Below are 26,988 nucleotides of genomic sequence, written 5' to 3' on the forward strand. Positions count from 1 at the left end.
CCTCCGCCTTCACATGACATGCTGAGAATGGTGAACTTTTGGCAGCCATTATTGTTTGCCCTCCAGGCAGGAACTGAAAAGGAGAAAATGATCTGTAGGAGGATAGCTAATTAACACTAGTAACAGAGACATCTTGTAATGCTCTTTTTACCTCTACAGCATTCTGATTAAAGAGACTTATCATTCATCAATACCCGTGGACCCTAGGAGTTTACATCACACTGCAAAATTTGCTGGTTCTCATATGCTTTTTATCTATCAGATGCATGCTTAAAATGTATTTAACTTGCTAAATAAAGGGGAAAAAAACTTCAATGTGAGATTAATGCTATAAGTGTACCCTTTCTTTTAATCAGCATAGGGGTCCCACTACTAAGGCATATATGTAGGGAAGAGTGGTGCATTTCCATATTTGCCTCAAATCAGTCACGTTGCATGTCTGTCCACCATGCCTGGAGGAGGAGTCAGTGGGGAGCTACAGAACACACGCATAGTAATGAGCACATGTGGCCCTCCCTCTCCTCCTCCGCTCATCCATCAGAATGAATCAGCTCAGTTCTATCTGTGCACATCTTACATATGGCACAGCTCTGCTCCTAAATCAAGCACTGCAGCACGGTGGCTAAGTGGTTAGCATTTCTGCCTCACAGCAGTGGGGTCATGAGTTCAATTCCAGACCTTGTATGTAAATACATAAAAACATAATATATACATGCTATAACATTGTAGAAACACTATCATGATATTTACACCCACTCAAACGTAGACCATCAGTCCTTGGCGACAAGCTATTCCATCAGACACATCAAGTTTATGGTGCCCTCACCTTGCCAGTTGGGGCTAAAACCCCTGAGTCTGAACATATACGTGAACCACTTATTGCAGTGTTTTTCACTCCAGGGTCAAATTAAATTTAGAATCCAGATCAGTTGTCCCACAATGATAGTTTTTCATTATATTTAGGATTCTGTTAGTTTAGTCGTTTCTATTGTCAACGTATACACCATTTACCTTCCCTGGCTTCTGAAAATATCCTGTTGGCTCCTAGGTTTCACTGACAGGCTCCTGAATTCAATGTTATCTTGTCCACCCCTGCAGTGTCAACCTTATTAATACACCGTGTCTGAAGCCTTCTTTGTGGTTCAGACAACAATAGCTATTAGGGTCAGTTCTCTACAGGAGACCAAACCCGTCTCATCCACAGTAGTGTTTGTTATTGCAGTGCTGAACAATGCAGAGTAGAACAGAGCTCAGGAACTTGCAGGCTTCAGATGGGGCCTCACACACACCCCGGCACTGACACATTAACCTGATAAGGACTATCTGTCATAACATACTATGATCATGAGCACACTGTACTGCCTAGTGATGCACACAGTTCTCCTATAACACAGCTTCTGCCTTGCGGGATGATAGACTGTTATTGAACATCACCACTCTGCTTGCAATGTGTGAGTTTGCCAATTCACCCTGAGCTGTTGGAAATAACGGCCACTTGGCTCAGACTTCCTTCTTTCTTCATCGCCTCTTCCTCCTCTACTCTCACTGTTCCAGGTGAAACGATTGTTGTGTTATATCACAGGCAGACGGTGGGGGGGCTTCTCTATCAATGCACTGAGATGACCGAGAGTGAGGTCAGACTATAAGCAGGGAGAAAAGATCCTTGATGTGTGAGACAGGCAGAGAGAGAGAGTTAGAGAAAGATGGAGAAAAGATCAGGGCTGATAGGTCACTAGTGTTCCATGTCCCATCCCCCTCTCTCTAGCTGTGCTCTGAGCTTACTGAGTTACTGTGCTTATTGTTTACTGTATTTTGCCGTCCCACCTTGTACTGTACTTGTTTGTCCCTGTACGGCGCTACGGACACTGAGTGGCGCCTTATAAATAAAAATGAATAATAATAATAATAATGTCGGAGAGATGTTTTGGCTATAAGTTAGTACTTGGTAAGGTTAAGCGAACATTGATAACACGGCCACTAGAGAAGCGCTATTCCTTAGGAGTCAATAAAATTCATTCATAAGCTGCAAATATGCGAGGGATAAATTGCATTTTTATTTGCGCAGATGGGCATAACTGTCTGGCTCCTGCATTACAAGGAGCAGGCCCACATCACGCCTTCACACTGGTTTTAGGAATTGCCCATGTAAAGTGCTCTGAGTCAATTTTTTCAAGATTGCGGGTTCAGGTGGACAAGGTGGGAAAAAAATTCAAAGACGTTGCATACTGTGTCTTCTAGGCCACCCCTAACATTACTTTCAGGGTTTATATTTGTATCCTAAAAATATTGTCAGGTCTACCCTGATTTATGTCCTGAGAGTGGGGACGCAGTTTTTCATATAAAGCGTAGACAGAAGGCGCAAAACAATAGTGCAGGCCGAGGCCTGGTGCCTATACCTCTGAGGATGTGTCATTGTTAATCAGTTTAGCCTGAATAACTTACATCCATATGTTTTACTGAACATTGCAAGAAATGATAAATGGGGTATGTTTTCCCGCTTACACCCACATAACACCACAGCAAGCTAAATAACTTTTAATCATGCATCTGATCATTTTCTACAAATCATTATCTCCTTTCTAAATCTCAGTTTGTTCATGAGGATGGTTAATTATTTGACATAACTCGTCCAACATAACAGACGTTAATAAGGTTCTTAAGTAAAATGATCACCTGAAAATTCTTAGGGGGCCAGGGCTTGGCCTGCAAGGTACCAGGTGGACCGCTTTGCTGTAGTGTGCTATAAATTAATTAAACACCTCTAATGGCCTTATAATTCCTCTAACCAGAATAACAGATGAAGGCTAATTTTAATCTTTGGCCACCGTTGACTAAAGGGCAACTTTGCCTTTATTAGTATGGACATTAAATTGTGAGCTCTGTGGGCTCACTAAACAACGCAGCCAGGATAAAACACAGATTTTCTCCTGTGGAAGTTATTTATATATAGGTGCTTACATGTAAGACAGATTTGTAGACAGTTCTGTACCATATTGTAAAGAACAGATGTTCAGTTTATCCCTGAGTTTAGGAACTACAAATGTGTCTAGTGGTAATAATATAAACGCAAACCCTGACTATTCAATATGCAAATACCAAAATATTTTCCAGAATGAATTTGTTTAACTGTATCAACTAACTTGGAACTAGTGATTAAATTAAACAGTGATTTAAAGCCAGGTAGGTTCAGATTTAGTGGCATTTGCATACAACTAGCTCACATTTCTGATCAGATAACTACACACCTACTTTATATGAGATTCAAGCTTGCATCTATAGTAGAATATTTGTGGCTTCACTAAACAGGTCCACACTGTTTTCCCATATTAGAGACAAAGGCTGAGAGTGCAGAAACTGCATTGTTTTAGCAGGGAACGTGGGACAATGTTCATCTTTGTTTTCCACTTAATGACGTCCTTTAAAACTCCTGTTCACCACATCCTCCCCCTGATCTTCTTTTTTTTTTCAGTTGAAGCAGATCTTTTAAGACTTCCTAAACCCTGTCAACCTCATGCAAAAGGAATGGCAGTCAAGTGGTATACTTTTAACCTCCTTAAGGGATGGACTGAAAGATAACTTTGGACCACCCACAGTGTTGTAATACCACCCAGAATTCCCAGTGGGAGTGCAGGGAATTAGGCTACCATTCCAGGAGACTGAAGGTCATTTACTTACATTGTTCAAAGGTGTCAATATGCATTAAGCTAGTGACACGTAGCAATCTATCAGCAATTAGCTTTTATCCATTCAGTGCAAGTTACACAATGATAGCAAATGTCTGATTGGCTGGTATGGTTTTTACTGCACAGTTACTGTCAAACAGCATTCCTGTGCTGGAACCTATAGCAATCCAGTGTCAGCTATACTCAGTTTAGTTCAAGGTAAGCTGCCGTACACAGCTTGCTGGCCCTGCCCATCAGGTGGCCGGATCTCTGCCAGATTTCACGATACACATATATATTAAAGACCTCGGCGTTTGCCCCTTGACTGAACTTCCAGATTTAACTTAAATATTGTTGCCGAATTTTGGGACATCCCAAAGCGGTGGTCCAAAGACCAAATATAGGGTGCACAGTGGCCACTGAGTCGTGTCATCACTGCCCCCCATCCCTTGCTGCGCAATGCAGTGATGCACAGCGGAGGGGTGGGGACCTTGAAGGTGTGATTCGGATCATCGAGGCCTTCCACGTACCCCCCTTCATTAGGGAAGTGGGTAGGATCTGGAAGGGTGGGCTATCCTTCTGGGAGTCTAGGAGATCTCCTGGACATTTAAGTAGAACTCCCGGACATTTCAGTAGAACTTCCAGACATTTTAGGAGTGTATTCAAGTATGAACTGAGCTAAATTAGCATGGTTGGACCATGGCCACATGACTGCTCAGATGTGGCCATCATTCATCCACCTCCGCTGTCTGTCCTGTTCAACATCTTATTGCTCCTCTTGAGATGTAGATTGAGATCGATGGTGTTTTTGAGCCCTTATATATTTAAACCGGCCTGATAGGGTTTTTTGTAAGTAATACTGTGGGTTACATCACATTTGTGATATTTACACCACAATATTAAAAAAGCAGTTATGTGATGCAATCTGTGTTCTTCTCTGCCAGAAAATAACAGCAATTTACATAACCAGTGACCGTTACAGTGGAGAAATCTGTTACTAGGTTGTATTACTCAACTGAATGAATGGAATGTAGACAGCTCTATTTATATCAGTGGTGGGCAACATAATATTTTTCAAGGACCTCGAAAGCGGCTCTTCATTTTATGAGGTGGGCTGTTTAAAGTGTAGTTTGGATCATGTGACCCTTTCTGGACACACTCCCCATTTAAAGCCTTTGAATGTTACTGCAGATCCATGAGCCTACTCTCGGAATGTTCAGGAGATTCTGGAATTTCTAGGACTCCCGGGAGAGTATTGCAGCCTCCCGCATCCTGTCCACTTCCCTAGTGGTTCAGAGTCCACAATGACGTGTTTAACGCGGCTACACCCCTGCATTTGGCACCAGTATCTCACCCCCGGGATAAAAAGGTGGCAAGTATGATTATGCTGTAAGTCGAACTTCAGCTTGTCTGTTAAGCAAAGCCACGTTAAACCACTATCCACCTGTGTCCCATTGCTCACCACCCATAATAAATCATAAATTCCAAGTTTAACTGCTCGTTAGACCTTGTAGTTATAAGTACAATGTAAGTGACTGAGGAGTTTGTGATTATGTGAAGGTCCAAGGCCGTAGGCTATGCAAGTAATGACATAAAAACTTACAGGTTACAAGCTCTGACATCAGAACTCACAGTTTATAGATAGATTATTTATAGGAGTTTATACATATATTCACTTGTAGTATAATATTAATCCTCAACTCTTATAAATAAGGAAAAAAAGTTGTTTTTAACATACCCTTATCTCACAGTGTGTGCGTTTGTTGTACAAATACTTGCTCCGTGACATTCTGGCTTACCAAGACATTTGTGCTATTTGTAAAACAAAATGACCCTGTTTGTGTTCAGAAAAGTGCAAATGTGCCTAGGAATCTATATACTATATCTCACAACTTGTACATTGTTATCATCACTAAGGGTGCACTTAATTGTCCCAAATTCGGTGGGACAGTACCGGTACCTTTTCGGAGGGGGTGTGACTATGACCTGATTTCAGAATTTTAATGTTTGGAGACATAAGAAAGTAAATAAATATTTCTGCTAGCTTGGGGAAGAACACAAGCAATCTACAGGCCTCACTGGTAGCACTTAGATGTCCTCCATGGACACTCTTTCCATTCCTTATCGGATAATTAGAACCTTCTACTTGATCCATCTATCATGTTTTTGTGCAATAGCTCTACCCGAAGATAACGCATGTGAGTGCGAAGACTCCCACATGCAACTTGTTAACTGTAATAACGCACTAAGTAAAAGGCCATCCCTATTATGGAGTGGACCAATACGGTGACTATTACTCTGGGGGAAATATAGCTTTGGAACATAAATCACTTAATAGTAAAAATGTGCATATGAAGGCGCTATTTTACTGTGATATAAAGTCCCTTGTGGACCCAGTCTGAAAGGCTCAGAGATAGATTAATGAGTGTGAGTGATGGCGTGTGAATGCTGAGCAAGCTACAAGACTTCGAGCTTACATTGGCTATGTGGGTAGGATACACTGACCACGTGCTGAATGTAAAGCAGAGCACAGCACATATTTTGACAGGGGTTAAGCGCTGTCTTCTTCCTGTTGGAAGATAACTTGAAACCTCAACTCTGCAACATTCAGAAAGGAGGATGTACACTGACAGCTACTGACAGGCCACATCACAGGGTGAAACTGAGTGAGTCAGATCTTGGTGTTTATAAATACCGTGACGATGTGGAAATGTCACCCACTAGGTTGTAAATAGCATAGTGAGATCACATGGAAACCTATACAGTATATTTAATAACAGTAAAAAAAACATTCCGGGCATGGGTAAGAGCAAGTACCAGCAAAGAATACAGTATGCGTGTTTGTCAATTCTTGTTGTTCTCTGAGAATTAGGGGTCTATTTATGATTAGGCAGCAATAAGACATCTATAGCTGCTTATTGCAGCAATTTACTATTGCATTTTCGTTGGGTCAGCTGAGTGCAGTTGGCAGTGGTGACAGAACTCTGGTTCCCTCTGCGCATACGTGACCTGACACATGTATATATATATACACACATATATATATATATATATATATATTGTGATGAAGTACTGCATTCACTGGATTCTCACACAGGTTTGCTGAACCATTTCACTGTTTATTAGCAGTTGTCAGTTTGGCTAAACAGTTTCAGCGATGGTACATCAGTCATGTCCAGCAAAAATATCACAAAATCTCCCACCACCACATCTGACTAAACATGAGTTCCCTGACTACTAGCCGGCCACTACCCGGCATCGGTAGTCCCGCCCACAAATACAAACTTTATTCTCCACCCAAGCAAAAACAATCTACAAACAAATCACAGCAAAACAAACCAATTGCACCCATGTGGAACACCTGTGTGTGTGTATGTGCTGAGAGAGGAACCCTGTCTGACAAATATGCCTGTTTGCTATATATATATATATATATACACACATATCTATCTATCTATCTATCTATCTATATACAATTGTATTACTACCTGTTTGCTGTCTGTCTTTACCACTGTGAGTATCTGCATTAACCATCTGCTGCAGTTTAATAATAAAACTAACACCTGTGATTAAGTTCAAAACATGTTTGTGATTTTACATCCATAACCAACACCACTGACACCAATCACAAACATCAGCCTATGTGTTCTGATAATAGGTGGCTCTGCCAATAAGTTATAAATGTGAACAAAAGTCATTTTAATGCAAAAGAGAAAAAAATGCTTTATTAAAACAATAAAGCTTTTTTTCGGTCTCCGAGAGGCTGCGGAAGCCCTGGTGGGCGCAGGGGTGCATATAGGAAGATATCTATGATATATTCCTATTTCTCTTTAGTTCCCACTGATATGGAGTTTACTCCCGATAAGAAGTAGCCCCCAATGTCACAGGCACATACCACCCAAGTGTCCCTGCTTGGAACAAATATTCTTTCTTTAGTGTACCTGTTATTTGCATGATGTATACAACTGTATGGAAAAACTTTCTCATTGGCTCCCAAAAGCGTTGGTCTGCGTCCAACATTTATTATAGCATCCACCACTTCATACCGTTAGAATTCCCTTTGGGTGATATAATATTTTTATTCTTATTGTTAACATTTATGTATCGAAAGACAAAGCGTTACAGAAGCTTACAATCTATAAGACAAAAGGAGTGTGATACATGGGTTTAAGCGCCACTTGCTGCATATTGGTCCACCCAGATTGCTAAGGTAAAAAGTGCTTAGTGAGGCTATGTGATCCAGTCGCACAGGAATGTTGGTCTTGGAGGTCAAGGGGTTGTATCCGCGTAGAAAGAGAACACATGTAAGCTTTGTGTCAACTGGGTAGGTAGTGGGTGTTTGGGGAATTTTATAAGCTTGCCTGAAGAGGTTTGTTTTCAGGGAACATTTGGGGGCTTGGAGGCTACAGGACAACCTTGTTGTGCGTGCAAGGGCATCCCACAGGGGGATATTTTGATACAAATAATAAGGTGCATGTTGGTACATTGTTGTTTACCTCCATAATAAAACCAGGTGCTGGTGGAAATTAAGGATTATCCATGTAATGATATTCCACTATAAATAACTAAAGTTAGGAAGTAACACCTATTATCAGTCTCTGTGACACACAGTGAGGATCAGATACAAACTAAGAAGAAAAGCAGAAAATGCAACTTTACTCATAAGCCACAAGCCGGGATGGGAATTGCAGAAAGCTCCACCTGACACCTAGGTCGCCAATTTAGAGGGCAAGGTGACATTGCTATACATTGGCCTACTCTTCTTCACACACAGGAGCCCAGACATGAACTCTTCTAGGCATGTCCTTCACACAGAAGGAAACCCCGGACAATACAAATAACTTGTGTAAAATATGGAATTATGTAGTTCTGTACTGTAGAAGCATATCCTTATGTGACCACAAAATTTGTTATACCACGTAAAATGAGACTGGCATCTGAAACAAACAAAGATGTGTATAGATAACTGTGTTTTAACAGGCAGGAATTTCTTTCATGAGATTTTGTATCCTATCAGTTGGATCCATCTAACTCTTTATATTCCTAGAATGTTGCTCAATCTTTCTCTTCTCATTTGCATACCAAAGCCACTAGCACTAAACAGGAAATGCCGGTAGGGAAGTTTGGATATAAAATTTAAATAACCAGTGAAAAGTGTTTCTAGAGCAAAGAGTAAGTATGAGATATCAGCATTATTTTTTACATATTGTTGAACCACAAAATGTAAATTTTTGCTGACAGGTGCACTTAAAGAAATACATTCACGTACATTACTTCAATTGGTCCTAAGTCGCTTCAGCAGCATCTTATTTGTTTGGAAGGGCAGTGCTTTAAAAGGCATTTTGCTGTGGGCCTTGCTAGTAAACAGAATACAGAGACACTTAGGTGCAAAGCAGAGGTGGGCGAGAATTTAATGGAGAAAATGGGGAAATTTATAGAAAGTGGTTCATAGGAGAAAGGTCCCAGACCAACCAATGAAAAGTCTGCAAACTGCTAGAAAATTTACAATAGATTCTGATTGGTTAATAAGGATTACAACAACCTTTTTCTGTGCACTAGTTTCCATAATTGCTCCCATTGTGTGTTAGGACAAAAGAAGTGAGCACTTTTATTGGACTATAGCAGCTCAGGAGATTGTACAAGGACTAATGTGCAGCCTTTTGGGGTGAGGCCATGTGCGGTCCATAATCTCTGTTGAATATCCGTCTCTCCTGTTTTGCAAAAACTGAAGATAAAGGAGATAGAAGGAGCCATTGCTTCATAGCCTATAGAGTACAAAGAGTCTGTCTCCGACCAAGAGGAGGATGTGATTGATGATATTTGCTGATGGCTGTGCTTATCACCATGACAGTGTGCCTAGCAACTATACATAGACATCCACACAATGCCTATATGGAGGAGATATGTACAGGACAGTCTCCCAAACAGGTCCGTCCACTATACTGGACAACGCAGATGTCATAGGGGTGATATACAATGGACAAGCGTAACGAAAATGTTTGTCTCCATCCATCCTTGCCCCCCAAAGCTGGCAATCCTCCACTATTCCGTTAGCTATTAACAGGTGTTACCTTTAAATCATTTTTCTCATTACAAAAGTGTTTTATGCAAAAAATAAATGAAACTAAACTATGTAAATGACGAAGGGAAAGATAGGACAGAAATTATAGATGTAGGCCCTGATCATCAAGGCACATATAGAGAGCAAAACATGCGTTTAGTAAAAAAAACTCACATATTTCAGCTTTGCGCACTCTTGAATTCATCAAGGCACGGAGCTGAAGATGCGTGCGCTGTTGAGTTAGGGGGCAGGTCTGCTGTGCTCTAATACACAAGACGCGGCAGGATTTGTCCAATACCTATATGGATTATAAATTCTCCAAAGAACGACGTTAATGAATAAAGCATAAAACTGTATTTCTTCTCATGAAATACATTTATTAGGATGTTCTAAATGTCTACTGAACAATAAATACATAATTACAGTTACTCCTGATTGCAAACACATGTTATAGCATGCTTATGAGACTGTCATCACTAGTACTCAGACTAGCCCTGTAGCTGGAGCAAGAGATAAGGCAGAAAAACAAGTAACTTTGCAATGCCCAAAGCTTGATTCGAACGTGGCTGCGTGCGCTTAAGTGTGGTACGCCACTACTATACAGAATTATTTTACGTACAATACGCTCAAAATCTTCAGATACAGGCCTTGATGAATCAGGTCCGTATAATTTATACCATGTGGATATTGTTATTATTTTTTATCAGAAACATATCTAATTCCAGGGTAAAAATACAGAAGGACAGAGATCATCTGCTTCACCCCTTTGCAAATCCCTACACTGGCTCCCTGTGTTTTTTTATTATTATTATTAATATTGATTTATAAGGCGCCACAAGGCGTCCGCAGCGCCGTACAGAGACAAACAAAATTACAATACAATGGGAGACAGCACAGTACAGTAAACACAGCAACTCAGTAAGCTCAATGCACAGCTAGAGAGGGCGGAGAAGGGGGAGGGAGGATCCGCAAATGACGGGGCCCAAGAAGGAGGGCGCGGAAGACAGGGAGACCCCCAGGGGGGAGGAGGGAGCGAGAGTGGACGTGGGGTGGAGGACCCTCGAGGAGGAGGGCTAAGTAGCTGGAGAGCAGAGTTAGAAGTGGTGGAAACAGGAGGAGAGATGGCCCTGCTCAGAGGAGCGTACAATCTAAGGGGAGGGGTGGACAGACAGAGAGACGCAGAGAAGAGAGGGAGAGTAGGGGGACAGAGGCAGAAGATAAGGTAGGAAGTTAAGTGGGAGACAGAAAGGCTTTAAGAAAAAGGTGGGTTTTTAGGGCCCGTTTGAAACTGGACAGATTAGGGGAAGGTGTTCTATTCAAATTAGTCACCCTTACCTATATAGCCCTCAACAACAACACCCCTGCATACATCTCAAATCTCATATCAAAATACTCTCCTTGTCTCATCTCTGGTAACCACCTCTCACTCCCGCCTACAAGACTTCTCCAGTGCTGCTCCACACTTATGTAATTCCCTATCACACTCAATCAGACTTTCCCACGACCTTAAAATCTTTAGACATTCTCTATAAACCCATCTCTTTTTAAAGCTTAGCTTATCCCTGATGATACTATTCACACTAATACAGCCTCACAGCTGTCCCAATATCCACTCTAAACCACACTCTCTCCTCTTGTTTCAGCTGTGCCCTCTTCCACTTAGAATATAAGCTCTATAATGAGCAGGGTCCACCATAACCTTTGTTTTCATGTCTGCATTTATTTTGTCTGCCTTGTATGTCCTGTTTTCCCTACAGCGCTGCGGAGCACTGTGGTGCCTTTCATATCTACGAATATAATAATAATCATCATCATCGTCATAATTTATTTATATAGCGCCAACATATTCTGTAGCGCTTTACAATTGGGGACAAACATAGTAAACTAATAAACCAACTGGGTAAAACAGACAAAGAGGTGAGAAGGCCCTGCTCGCAAGCTTACAATCTATGGGATAATGGGAGTTTGACACATGAGGTTAAGTCTACATTTTGCATTTCGACCCAGCCAGACTGCAAAGGTAAAAGTGGCTCATAAGCTAAATGATCCTGTCACACAATGTTGGTCAGGGGCTGGTTGTCTTGTGTGAAATTGTGTAACAGGTGGTAATAGGGTAATGTAGTGAGGTTAAGAGGGTGGTTGAGGAATATTATAAGCTTGTCCGAAGAGGTGGGTTGATAACAATAATGATCTTTAAAGCTAAGACATCCCACCAGGTATAAGAAAAACTGGTATTAAAGACGTTTTTCTGAGAGGGAAGCAGCTTGTAAAGCCACAAGGAAACACTTTTGAGAAGCAGAGGATATGGGAGAGTGACAAAAATAGAATGTTCATCCCTAAGCGGAAGATGGGAAGAGAAAAGCAGATGTGACCTAAAGGCTCCGTCTCCCTAGCAGGGTCCCTTCCCACTGGGGACGTGTCTGCTCTCTTACCCCCCTTCCTTCATCCGGACAATTCACAGACACAAGCTAGGGATCAGGCCGGTGTATTACGCTGGCGGAAATGTCCCTCTGTGCCCTCTGTATCCGCACTGAATTGTTTTATTGTATTTTAATCACAGTAGCAGCCTGGAGAGAGTAACGCCACACAGGAAGAGTCTTATATGGTCACACAATACACTGTACAGTAATGTCAGAGGATGTGCCGGCACTGAGATGTGCTGTTGTTACAATGTGTACATCAACAACATATGATCCATTCCTGCCAGGGTGGTGATAGATGCAAGGTGCAGACCTCCAATACATCACACTGGGCACAAAACCTTTCTGTAGAAATGAACAGCAGTCACTCAAAACATTTCCCTTACTAGCACTACTTAATGAGCGAGACTTAGTGCTCAGAGTAAGAGGGACGTATATATCATATGAGCTAACGTACACCACGGATACCTGTGTGTGTAATTTATGTTGATCTCTGTTTGTTTCTGAGTTTTATCTGTTTATATCAGGGGCTTACATATCACTTCATCATCCTGTACATACATCAGTGTTAGAGAGTTCCTAGTTTAGTAAGTTGTGCTGCTAAACATTTAACTGTAATGAAAGTTCCTGACTGTTTAATCAAGGGACCTGAAGAGAAAAAATGTAAAGTAAACCAAATATACAAGTATACATATAAAATGTACAAATATATGTGCAGCAGTTCCCATACCTAGGGCACTATTTATTAAAGGGGAAAAAAACCTAAATCCTGCGAAAACAGGAGATCTCGGCACACTGTGCCCCTTCTGTATCACACTGTGCCCCCTTCTGTATCACACTGTGCCCCTTCTGTATCACACTGTGCCCCCTTCTGTATCACACTGTGCTCCTTCTGTATCACACTGTGCCCCCTTCTGTATCACACTGTGCCCCCATTCTGTATCACTCTGTGCCCCTTCTGTATCACACTGTGTCCCTTCTGTATCACACTGTGCCCCTTCTGTATCACAATGTGCCCCCTTCTGTATCACACTGTGCCCCTTCTGTATCACACTGTGCCACCTTCTGTATCACAATGTGCCCCTTCTGTATCACACTGTGCTCCTTCTATATCACACTGTGCCCCCTTCTGTATCACACTGTGCCCCCTTCTGTATCACACTGTGCTCCTTCTGTATCACACCGTACCCCCTTCTGTATCACACTGTGTCCCTTCTGTATCACACTGTGCCCCCTTCTGTATCACACTGTGCCCCCTTCTGTATCACACGCTGCCCCTTCTGTATCACACTGTGCCTCCTTCTGTATCACAATGTGCCCCCTTCTGTATCACACTGTGCCTCCTTCTGTATCACCCTGTGCCCCACTTCTGTATAACACTGAGCCCCTTCTGTATCACACTGTGCCCCGTCTGTGTAAGACTGTGCCCCCTTCTGTATCACACTGTGCCCCTTCTGTATCACACTGTGCCCCTTCTGTATCACAATGTGCCCCCTTCTGTATCACACTGTGCCTCCTTCTGTATCACAATGTGCCCCCTTCTGTATCACACTGTGCCCCTTCTGTATCACACTGTGCCCTCTTCTGTATCACACTGTGCCCCTTCTGTATCACACTGTGCCCCCTTCTGTATCACACTGTGCCCCTTCTGTATCACAATGTGCCCCCTTCTGTATCACACTGTGCCCCTTCTGTATCACACTGTGCCACCTTCTGTATCACAATGTGCCCCTTCTGTATCACACTGTGCCCCTTCTGTATCACAATGTGCCCCCTTCTGTATCACACTGTGTCCCTTCTGTATCACACTGTGCTCCTTCTATATCACACTGTGCCCCCTTCTGTATCACACTGTGCCCCCTTCTGTATCACACTGTGCTCCTTCTATATCACACCGTACCCCCTTCTGTATCACACTGTGCCCCTTCTGTATCACACTGTGCCCCCTTCTGTATCACACTGTGCCCCTTCTGTATCACACCGTGCCCCCTTCTGTATCACAATGTGCCCCTTCTGTATCACACTGTGCCCCCTTCTGTATCACACTGTGCCCCTTCTGTATCACACCGTGCCCCCTTCTGTATCACAATGTGCCCCCTTCTGTATCACACTGTGTCCCTTCTGTATAACACTGTTCCCCCTTCTGTATCACACTGTGCCCCTTCTGTATAACACTGTGCCCCTTCTATATAACACTGTGCCCCTTCTGTATCACACTGTGCGCCTTCTGTATCACACTGTACCCCCTTCTGTATCACACTGTGCCCCTTCTGTATCACACTGTGCCTCCTTCTGTATCACCCTGTGCCCCACTTCTGTATAACACTGAGCCCCTTCTGTATCACACTGTGCCCCATCTGTGTAAGACTGTGCCCCCTTCTGTATCACACTGTGCCCCCTTCTGTATCACACTGTGCCCCTTCTGTATCACACTGTGCCTCCTTCTGCATCACCCTGTGCCCCACTTCTGTATAACACTGAGCCCCTTCTGTATCACACTGTGCCCCCTTCTGTATCACACTGTGTCCCTTCTGTATAACACTGTTCCCCCTTCTGTATCACACTGTGCCCCTTCTGTATAACACTGTGCCCCTTCTATATAACACTGTGCCCCTTCTGTATCACACTGTGCGCCTTCTGTATCACACTGTACCCCCTTCTGTATCACACTGTGCCCCTTCTGTATCACACTGTGCCTCCTTCTGTATCACCCTGTGCCCCACTTCTGTATAACACTGAGCTCCTTCTATATCACACTGTGCCCCGTCTGTGTAATACTGTGCCCCCTTCTGTATCACACTGTGCCCCCTTCTGTATCACACTGTGCCCCTTCTGTATCACACTGTGCCCCACTTCTGTATAACACTGAGCCCCTTCTGTATCACACTGTGCCCCGTCTGTGTAAGACTGTGCCCTCTTCTGTATAACACTGAGCCCCTTCTGTATCACACTGTGCCCCTTCTGTATCACAATGTGCCCTCTTCTGTATCACACTGTGTCCCTTCTGTATCACACTGTGCTCCTTCTATATCACACTGTGCCCCCTTCTGTATCACACTGTGCCCCCTTCTGTATCACACTGTGCTCCTTCTATATCACACCGTACCCCCTTCTGTATCACCCTGTGCCCCACTTCTGTATCACACTGTGTCCCTTCTGTATCACACTGTGCTCCTTCTATATCACACTGTGCCCCCTTCTGTATCACACTGTGCCCCCTTCTGTATCACACTGTGCTCCTTCTATATCACACCGTACCCCCTTCTGTATCACACTGTGCCCCTTCTGTATCACACTGTGCCCCCTTCTGTATCACACTGTGCCCCTTCTGTATCACACCGTGCCCCCTTCTGTATCACACGGTGCCTCCTTCTGTATCACCCTGTGCCCCACTTCTGTATAACACTGAGCCCCTTCTGTATCACACTGTGCCCCGTCTGTGTAAGACTGTGCCCCCTTCTGTATCACACTGTGCCCCCTTCTGTATCACACTGTGCCCCCTTCTGTATCACACTGTGCCCCTTCTGTATCACACTGTGCCTCCTTCTGTATCACCCTGTGCCCCACTTCTGTATAACACTGAGCCCCTTCTGTATCACACTGTGCCCCCTTCTGTATCACACTGTGTCCCTTCTGTATAACACTGTTCCCCCTTCTGTATCACACTGTGCCCCTTCTGTATAACACTATGCCCCTTCTATATAACACTGTGCCCCTTCGGTATCACACTGTGCCCCTTCTGTATCACACTGTACCCCCTTCTGTATCACACTGTGCCTCCTTCTGTATCACCCTGTGCCCCACTTCTGTATAACACTGAGCTCCTTCTATATCACACTGTGCCCCGTCTGTGTAAGACTGTGCCCCCTTCTGTATCACACTGTGCCCCCTTCTGTATCACACTGTGCCGCGTCTGTGTAAGACTGTGCCCTCTTCTGTATAACACTGAGCCCCTTCTGTATCACATTGTGCCCCGTCTGTGTAAGACTGTGCCCTCTTCTGTATAACACTGAGCCCCTTCTGTATCACACTGTGCCCCGTCTGTGTAAGACTGTGCCCTCTTCTCTATAACACTGAGCCCCTTCTGTATCACACTGTGGCCCGTCTGTGTAAGACTGTGCCCTCTTCTGTATAACACTGTGCCTCCGTTCCTTTACTTAGTTTTTACTTGGCTTTCTTCCTTCTCTTTCTCTTCTGTCTTCTTTCTTCAGGCTTGTGGCTCCTCTCTGCGTCGCTCCTCACTGACAATGCCAGGAGGAGTGAGCAGGGAGCAGGATGCCGGGTCCTGGGTGCCGCCGGATTGGTAAGTATATATGTATATATATAATTTTATTTTATTAAATAAATGCCAAGGTGACGGCAGCGGGTCTCATAGTTCCACCTCTGGCCAGTGTGTGGCCTCAATCTCTTCGAACATAGCAGCGATTCAGAGATCCAGTGGTAAATGTGTAAATGAACTGCTTACAAGCTGAAACACTTCAGGTGTCTCGCAGGCACAATAATACATACTTGCCTACAGACGCTGGGAGAGCCTTTTTCCCAGATCCCACCCACTGTCTAATGAAGTGGTCAGGACGGGGCCTCAATGATGCGATTTGCGGCGAATCTAATCATGTTGACCCCACCCACGAGACGCAATGATACGATTGCGGCATTCTGCCTCAGGGGGTGGGGGCACCCCTCTCCCCTTAGCTTTCCACTAGTTTATAAAGTAGGCATGTATGCAATAATAGCTGTAACTAAATTATTAGGTGTTTATAAGATTTGACTGGGTAAGTATAAACAGCTTTATGGAATGTGATGACTTATAATATGTAAAATATGTAACCCATGATTACTTCTTAAAGAAAGCTTTAGAGATGGGAGATGTATATACAAAGACACCAAAATGCTTGATAAGTAAAATTAATATGAAAACATTGCAACAGAATGACCGGGCTCCCGCACAATATATTACACTGACCAAAATCCAGACTGCATCAGCGCATTCCTCACACTGCACATCCATCCTCCTGTGTGCAGGAATTTCTAGTGTGATGTGATGTGAGAACAGAAATGTGTTATGAGATACATCATACCGCCATGATGCGATGAGGGTGTGGCCATGATGCAATGAGGGTGTGGCCATGATGCAGTGGGGGTGTGGCCAGAGCCCAGGGGACATGTCTGTCATTATTGAAGCGTTAGGCTGGCCTGTAGGGTTGGGTATGCTTCAACGATGACAAGAAGACCTACAAAAAAAAAAATGATTTCAGGAAAAACAACTGCAATATACACAGACTGAAAAAAACTGTGAAGATATCTGATGGCAGCAGAAGGCTGACAGGACCTCCTTCCAAATGGACAGCTCTCCGGCAGTAGTGTCTGACGTCAGTGCGACCTGAATGAATTTTAATTTAAAGCGGCAATGTCGGGAACCCACAGATTAACTGTTTAAATAGTTAATCTGCGCGGTCCCGACATTGACGTTTTTTCCTGAAATCGTTTTTGGGTTTTCTTGTAGGTCTTGTCTGTGTCGGATTTCTCGTCATCGTTGAAGCGATTACCACCGGGCCTGTACACCTTACCACAGCAGCAGTGAATGTAACGTACTGTTAGATATTGTGATCGGCTCTGCCAGAGCCACATTGCTGTGCATGCCTGCAATACCATGTTTCACCACTGTGGGCCTGATTCATTAAGGATCTTAAATGAAGAGGATTCTTATTTCAGTCTCCTGGACAAAACCATGTTACAATGCAAGGGGTGCAAATGAGTGTTCTGTTTTGCAAATACTGACTGTTTTTTCATGCAGCACACAAATATGTGTTGTGTTACGTTGCTGTTTTGCAGCCTGCTGTAAAACGTGTTGCTTCTTTAGTTTGGTATAAAGTGTTTTACAGCAGGGATAGCTCCGTCCTGGGCTCCACGCTCTGCTTGTATGTATGAGCACATACACAGACACCACACATACCTCGCTACTTTCTGGCCCCGACCGGGACAATGGGACAGAGCCCTCAAATCGGACTGTCCCAAACTGGACTGTCCTGAATGATTATTTCTGTAATGTGCTACGTATTGTGTTGGTGCTATATAAATTAATGTCCCTTATTGTATTTTGCCTCCAAAATATAAAATTGTGTGTCAATTGCAAGAAGAGGACCTTCATATAAGATGTAGAAGGGTCACTGCCTGGGATGACACTCCTATATAATCTGGTTGTAACCCCCACCGGTAATGTTTGCCGACAATGGCTTAGGCCTGTTTATCAAGTATCAATAAGTAACTCTCAGCTGCCCCGGTGATAAGTGTTTGGTAAATTGTGGTGATAAGGAATGTTTTTGTTGCAGCGTTAAGCGATAGAAAGGGACCTGTTGATTAAAAAGCGAGTAAAGCCACTATTTGAAATGAAACCAGATAAAATGCTGTATATTGCAGAGAAGAGTAATTTACATGAAATAATCGTAATGTTTATACTTTAACTCCTATGCAGCAGCATCTCATGTTAGAAGGGAGGTGCTGCTATAACTGAGCAGGCACAGTGTGAGTCACATACAGAAATGCCCAATGTGGATAGGTGGCTTCATACACAGGAACAGGGACAGTGATGTCACAGCAGCTCAAATAACTGCAGTCTCAGGGTTTTTTTTTACCTGTCATCAGATACTGTGCCATCAGGGTACTGGGCTTTATTTATGAAAGGGTGTGGAGCCTATTGGTGATAGGGCTCAATATTGGACCTCTACATCAGAGGGGGTTACTGCCAGCCAGGGACTGGTTGGCAAATTTTAGCCCGGGGGGGGGGGGGGGCGAGACTTGGCTCAGAACCTATTAGGAACATTTTGAAGTAAAAATAAATTCAGGTAGACCAGTGATCCCAAAGAAGCCCAGTGCGAGACCGGCCCAGGGAGCAGATTCCCCTCTGTCCCCCAGCTCAGCCAGCCCCCGCTGCCGGCAATAATATTTGCATGCTGGGAGCTATTTAACGTAAATATAATTTTTAAATTCAGTAACATTTACAAAACATTACTTTATTTCTAAACAAAAATAATATTTATAATATATAGTAAAAGAATAACAGTATATCTAATACAGGCTATATTATTATTATTATTATTATTATTATTATTGAATGTAGCTCAGAGATACACACAAATGGGAAGGGTAAAATATATACTTTAACAGCTGCAGTAGAATGTCAGGAAAACACTGTTCAGTGTGCACTACCTTCATTGTTCATATCAGAAACTGTCAACTGGAAGGTTTAGTGGTCAATGAGGTATAAGTGTGGTTATTAACCAATGTTATTGCATGACATACCAAGCTCTCAACCTAAGAGAGAGATATACACCTATATTGATGTCCTAAAGTTAGAAATGCATAATGTTAAGCCTGTTTACCTATGGTGTTAGCAGAAGGTGATGGCTGGAAACAAACGTTATTTATTTAAATGAATAATTTTTCCAGGTGTTACTTTCATAAAAATATATTTTTTTAACAATTTATTTTTTGTGTGTTTGTTTTTTTTAAAGAAATAAATAAATAAATATATATATATTTTTTTAATGAAAGTGGAACTCTTAGCCCAAGCCGCATCGCGTATACACAGATCCCATCATAACTCCTACCGCTGACTGTAAGAGTTATCACTCAGAAATGTTTTCTTAATAAATTACAGAGACAGGAGGTTTTAGAACACGGGTCCTATTGTGATAATAAATAGACCCCCTAGTGACGTACAGCAGTGACAAGTGTCTTGGTTGATAACAGGACGCTTTCCAAACCACAACCCTCCCCTTGTTCCGGTAACCTTACATCATCACTATGCAAAGATGTATTACAGTGTATAAAATATATACAGTATTCTTTTACAGGATAATAATCTTGTGTAATGTTCCACAGAAAACTATGATACTTAATTCTAATCAGCTGACACGTATCTGTACCAACATGTGTAATCTAAACCGTTTCTACATAACAATTAGCGTAATACATTCTCCTTATTTTAGGTGTAAATGTAGGAATTCCCCAAATGTCTGATGTCTCGGTGATGCAGTGACAGTTTCCATTTCTTACAGGTGGCGGAGCCTGTCATCTCATACACCCACAGACATAATAAAGGAGGCAGCCCACACTGTATTCTATCACACCTGAGAGGCAGACAGCTGACGGGTAAGTCACACTATGCCACAACACTGACATACCTGCATATAACATCTCCCTATATCTCCACATAACCCCTTATTATATCTCCTTCTATTACTCCATATAACCTCTCCCTATAACTACTCCTATTACTCCATATAACTTCTCCCTATATCTCCTCCTATTACTCCATATAACCTCTCCCTACAACTCCTCCTATTACTCCATATAACATCTCCCTATAACCCCTCATGATATCTTCTCCGATTAGTCCATATAACCTCTCCCTATAACCCCTTTTATTACTCCATATAACCTCTCCCTATAACTCCATATAACCTCTCCCTATACCTCCTCCTATTACTTCATATAACCTCTTCCTATATCTCCTCCTATTACTCCATATAACCTCTCCCTATAACCCCTTCTATTACTCCATATAACCTCTCCCTATAACTCCATATAACCTCTCCCTATACCTCCTCCTATTACTTCATATAACCTCTTCCTATATCTCCTCCTATTACTCCATATAACCTCTCCCTATATCTCCTCCTATTACTCCATATAACCTCTCCCTATATCTCCTCCTATTACTCCATATAACCTCTCCCTACAACTCCTCCTATTACTCCATATAACATCTCCCTATAACCCCTCATGATATCTTCTCCGATTAGTCCATATAACCTCTCCCTATAACCCCTTCTATTACTCCATATAACCTCTCCCTATAACTCCATATAACCTCTCCCTATACCTCCTCCTATTACTTCATATAACCTCTTCCTATATCTCCTCCTATTACTCCATATAACCTCTCCCTATAACTCCTCCTATTACTCCATATAACCTCTCCCTATAACTCCTCCTATTACTCCATATAACCTCTCTCTATATCTCCTCCTATTACTTCATATAACCTCTTCCTATATCTCCTCCTATTACTCCATATAACCTCTCCTTATATCTCCTCCTATTACTCCATATAACCTCTCCCTATAACTCCTCCTATGACTCCATATAACCTCTCCCTATATATCCTCCTATTACTCCATATAACCTCTACCTATATCTCCTCCTATTACTCCATATAACCTCTCCCTATACCTCCTCCTATTACTCCATATAACCTCTCCCTATATCTCCTCCTATTACTCCATATAACCTCTCCCTATAACACCTTCTATTACTCCATATAACCTCTCCCTATATCTCCTCCTATTACTCCATATAACATCTCCCTATAACTCCTATTACTCCATATAATCTCTCCCTATATCTCCTCCTATTACTCCATATAACCTCTCCCTATAACTCCTATACTCCTATATGTGTCTCTGACTCTTCATATTACGTCACGAGTGAACCGGTGGTACTCACTATTGCGATGCTTTTAAGACCGACAACGAGGATATAGACAAAAAAATTCCAGTTAAAATAACGTAGACATGGTTTAAAAGCAGACTTACATTAACCACTGCCGCTTTAAATTCAAAAATTACAATGTTGCTCTCTTTAGTGACATCAAAGATAAATGCCGCTTTTCAGTATGTTCACAGTTTACTCCAGTCAGCATTACATGTCTTCTGAAATGTCCTCTGCCTATGTTAATGTAAGTCTGCTTATAAACCATGTGTATGGTGTTGTAATCAGAATTTTGTCTATATCATTGTTGTTGGTTTTAAAAGCGTCGGAATACCCAAAATTCTGTAACTTGCTGCTGCTGCCTCTGTAATATGCTTGATTGATAACTTCTTTGGTTTCATTTAAAAATATATAATTTTTTTTATATATATATTTTTTTTTTAGGCCCTAAAAAGGAACAGGAGAGAATGGACTAGCAATTGTCTCTTTGCCGGTGTAGTTTTGATCCTTTGTGGAGTAATCCTATATTTCCAAGTTACCAAAACAGCCAGGATGAGCATCTACAAGCAGTACCTGAATGTGTCCAAGATATATGAACATTATAACCATACAAAAGGGATTAAAAAAGAGAGCTCGTCCCGTGAAGTCATCTCTGTGATCTTCATCATCATCTGCTGTGTTATTATATTGGAAAACATACTGGTCCTTATCTCTGTGTGGCGGAATAAGAAGTTCCACTCTGCCATGTTCTTCTTTATTGGAAACTTGGCGTTTTCTGACCTCCTGACCGGATGTGCTTACATTGCCAATATCTTGCTATCTGGCAAAACTACCTTCACGTTAACTCCTGTAGAATGGTTTATCCGTGAGGGCACAGCGTTCACCACTCTTGCTGCTTCCGTCTTCAGTCTACTGGCCATAGCTCTTGAACGATACGTGGCCATCACCAAAGTCAAGGTCTACAGCAGTGACAGGAACTGTAGGATGATTATAATTATTGGAGCTTGTTGGGTCATTTCAATGGTGATTGGAGGTTTACCTATCATCGGTTGGAACTGCATTGGAAACTTGGATGAGTGTTCCACCGTCTTCCCTCTCTACGCCAAAAAATACATTCTGTTCATAGTCACCATCTTCACTGTCATACTCTTCTCCATCGTCATTTTCTATGTCCGTATATATTTTATTGTAAAGTCCAGTCACGCTGAGATAGCTGCACCGCAGACCCTTGCCCTCCTAAAAACGGTTACAATAGTCCTTGGGGTCTTCATCATCTGCTGGCTGCCGGCGTTTACTATCCTCCTTATGGATGTGGCCTGTAGGGTGAAATCCTGCCACATTCTCTACAAAGCTGACTACTTTTTTGGGGTGGCCACCTTGAATTCGGCTTTGAACCCCATCATATACACCCTGAGGAGCAAAGACATGAGGAAGGAGTTTCTGAGGGTGCTATGTTGCTGGAGCTGCTTTAGGAAAAACAGGACTCCTGACAGGTTCAAGCTCCACTTACGTAGCTCTAGCTCCCTGGAACGCTGCACACAGAAACACTATTTTCCCACCTCCCCTGTCACAAAGAACTGCAATACTTTTGTGTGATTAAGATGTTCTAAAGCTTCCAATGCTTTATGGATATAAAAGACTCAGTACTTTGAAGGAAAATTGGTGGTATTGAGATACTATCCGCAAGAGCGGTGTCAGGGTTCTGGTGCCCATCACAGAGCACTTGGCCGGAAAGGTATGATGATGATGATGATGATAATGACTCCTCACATTCTGGCCTGCAAATCTTTTTCCTGTCAAATTTGGGAGCTCATTTCTTTAAAAGGAAAGCTATCTCAACAGTTTGGCACTCTGGTTTACTTTTAAAGCAAAACAATGAAGTGAGAGAAAGAAATCTAATGTGAAAAACATGGCTTTTCCTCCAGGGGACGAAGTAGTTATCCGTGCAGTGGATAGGAAAATAAATGCACATATTTAATATGAGACTTAATTAGGTTTTGTCATTTATATTTGCAATGTTGTAAAAGGTCTGAATCAAGAATGCTTTGGAGCTGACATTAATATTAAGCAGTTTTGTTTTGTTTTTTTCATCCTGTGTTTCTAACACACAAGTAACAATATGTAAACTGTACTACCCAATTACTATAAGAAAAGGAAATGTATTAAACCTGTTACCTACCCTTACAATTTGTGCAGGGAAAGATTGCACTTGGGGGCATTTACAGCACAACTTGGCTCTTAGTGATAATTCATTCCGCACTTAAAGACGATTCACTAAAGATCAAAATGAGCCAGTGATAGTTTGTAGCACCCAAAATGACCACGTTATTTACTAAACTGATAAGAAAGCTGGTGATATTCACACCGCAATTGTGAGGAAACAATACAAAATATCGGTGAGGGTGATTCGCTCAAGAATATAGCACAAAACTGCTGTGAAATAACAGCAGAACGATAACGCAAGGTGGCGTTATGAAGGCAACTTACTAAAAACAAAAATGGTGTTTGGCCCTATTAACAATGACATAGGCCGTGTGTAAAAATTTAGTGAGCAATTTCAGAAATGAAAAAAATTATGACCAAATTTTTGCATAGATTTTAATGCACCCTTAGTGAATTGACTTCATGATAATTAGTGTTCAGAAATTAATTTAGGATTGACAAAAGGTGTAGAATTTAATATCCAGATAGAAAAAAATCTAAGAGACAGATTGACTCTTTCTAGCTGGTAGGAAACAACCAAGAAATCTGTAGGAATTACTTAAATTCTATGTGCCCACGATGCTGAGTCAGACTCTGTACATGTTGAGATCCATTTTGCTGGCCACCCACACAGCGATATCTGCTACTATATTGGGCAATTCACCTACTTTCATACATTTTACTGAGTTCCTTAATAATAATTAATAAATTGTCTGTTTGTTATTCATAGACATAAAGCAGAGCTACACTCCCTGAGACTTCCTGTGGGAACTTTCCCATCTCAGCAGGAAGTGGCTTTGAAAGCATAAAGTAACGGGGTAAGCGGGAATTATCAAGAGTCCGTCTTGATTCTGATAGCTTCAGAATAAAACAGACACCCCCCCCCCCCTCCTGGGGTGAGGGAACTTCTCCAAACCTTATCAGACAATTCCACAGGATGATTCACTCCCTACTCCGATATCAATCTATCCAAGTGCTTACTGTAAGTGCCTGGCAGAATCTAGAGAGCAATGGGATCTCCTTTCCAACCTGCACTCTGATTTATAGAGAACTGGCTTAATCATATCTTTTGTGGGCACAGAATGATACATGTCCTGATAAACGTATTCAGTTATCCTGGCAGTGAGCTTGTTAATGTGCAGATCAGTTCACACCAATCCCATAAATGACGTAACACGTACTGTCCCAGTGGTGTATTTTATTTATAATGTATGACCTACAAATAGGCAAAAATATGTTCTTGACTTCTTTCAAGCATGTCTTGCATAGAATGTGTTGAGATGGTTTTACATAGTAGATTTCCCTTCAGAGAGAGAAGGCCGTATTTACTGTTGTGGTTTGGAGAAAGTTTGCTATCCCAATTTTTTATTTTTCTTGGGCTATAGGCTTCTTAACGGTGTTATTCTGGTAGCCCGAAATGAACGGCAAGCAGCTAGGTACAATCCTGGCAGCTGCTGGGTATTCCTGTAAACTACAATTGACAGATTAAAAAAAAAATCTATTTATTTTTCATTGCGTCAACAGTTGTTTAGAGTTGTCAGTTTAAGGGTTTATGCCATAAAAGGTCACCATAATGTTTGTGCAATAAAAGATAAATATATACTATGTATATTACTTATTTAACATTTTACCAAGCAGTATACATTTAAAGGGGGGAGAATCAAAGGGTAAAGAGTTTTCAAAAAAAAAACCCAACAATTTTAGTACTAGAATCTTGACATCACATTAGCTGTGAGAACTGTACTAGCCATTTATCATTCATAACAGCATTTACTCTAAATACATTTATGTGAACATTCCATTATAGGAATGCTTCGCTTAGATCCTCTATTTTCCCAATAAACCACTAGCACTAGTTAGGTGTCAATCAATCTGATTGGACAAAGCTGTTACTGCCCAGCGCCATCCAATCAGCCGCCTTCAGCAATTATGCCATACCTGAAGTTTGCTCACAAACTTACAGTTGTTAGTCGGGGATGAGGGGAGGAGTTACCATTATTCACACCGGTATAAGTGTATTCAGAACCGCGTGAATTCTGGGCTTGGACCTTTGAGGTTCTACTAGTGAGAAGAGAGTGGGGGCGGAAGTTAGGATTATTTGAAAAATATAATTATATATATGGAATCTACAAGGCCAAAAGCTACCTGACATCTAGTTTTTAAGCTGCTTATACAATGTATATTAACAGCCTCATTCTGTTTCCTTTTGTATTTGTCTTTGTGTATAATTATGTTGATATATATACATTTATATGCCAGCATTATGTACGGTACAAACATTTCCAGTTTTCCATCGCTTCTTTCATTAACGGTACTAAAACCTATAGCCATCCTTCAGGTACACTTACTGCTGAAAGCATGTCCCTCTGTTTGAACTCACATTATTACATGTAACAAATATGATGACTGCAACGTGTTGAAACACATGAAGGTCCTCCAGACAGCATTGCTCATTAATGGGATGTCTGCAGTGATTGTGTCACATGTTCAAAAAAAACGGTTTTGCATTTTCTTGTATTTTAAAAAGTCTTCATTTAAGTACACTACAAGTTTATGTTGTTTAAATGTAATATCTTTTTTTCATGGTGCAATTTTTGTTGAAATATGTTTCTTACAGTATTTCAAATGTATATTAAAAAATCTGGAAAATGTATATTAAAACATTGTGGTTTTTTTTAAAAAAAAAACAACACAAAAAGGCTGTGTAGCATTTTTTGTGATCTTTTAAAATCTTAAAAAGGATGTCTATCTTCATAGTATCGTCTTATCCTGAAATCAAGAGGTCGGAAACTCTATTGAGAAAGACTATGATGTGTATTATCATCATCATCATTTATTTATATAGCGCCACTAATTCCGCAGAGCTGTACGGAGAACTCACTGACATCAGTCCCTGCCCCATTGGAGCTTACAGTCTAAATTCCCTAACAAACACACACACACAGACTAGGGTCAATTTGATAGCAGCCAATTAACCTACCAGTATATTTTTGGAGTGTGGGAGGAAACCGGAGCACCCGGAGCAAACCCACGCAAACACGGGGAGAACATACAATTTCACTGATACGGCCATGGTCGGGAATCGAACTCATGACCCCAGTGCATTAACCACTTAGCCACCGTGCTGCCCATGTGTATAATTGCAGATTTG

The 26,988-nt window shown here is 41.9% G+C and overlaps 1 protein-coding gene across 3 annotated transcripts in view; it reads left to right on the forward strand.

Annotated features, from left to right (window-relative positions):
- The window catches only part of S1PR2 (sphingosine-1-phosphate receptor 2), a 43,163-nt gene extending 16,665 nt beyond the window's left edge, over positions 1-26,498 (forward strand). Inside the window, exons 1-3 of one of the 3 annotated variants that reach the window (XM_075206848.1) lie at positions 17,639-17,726; positions 20,201-20,294; positions 22,080-26,498. In XM_075206848.1, coding sequence (XP_075062949.1) covers positions 22,188-23,231 — 1,044 coding nt within the window. In that variant the 5' untranslated portion in view covers positions 17,639-17,726; positions 20,201-20,294; positions 22,080-22,187 and the 3' untranslated portion in view covers positions 23,232-26,498. Of the gene's footprint in view, positions 1-17,638; positions 17,727-20,131; positions 20,295-22,079 lie in introns of those variants that run through there. The other 2 variants (XM_075206847.1, XM_075206846.1) reach the window with 2 other exon arrangements.
- The last annotated feature ends 490 nt before the right edge of the window (positions 26,499-26,988 follow it).

Source organism: Mixophyes fleayi, chromosome 4, assembly GCF_038048845.1.
Source record: "Mixophyes fleayi isolate aMixFle1 chromosome 4, aMixFle1.hap1, whole genome shotgun sequence".
Lineage (NCBI taxonomy): Eukaryota > Metazoa > Chordata > Amphibia > Anura > Limnodynastidae > Mixophyes > Mixophyes fleayi.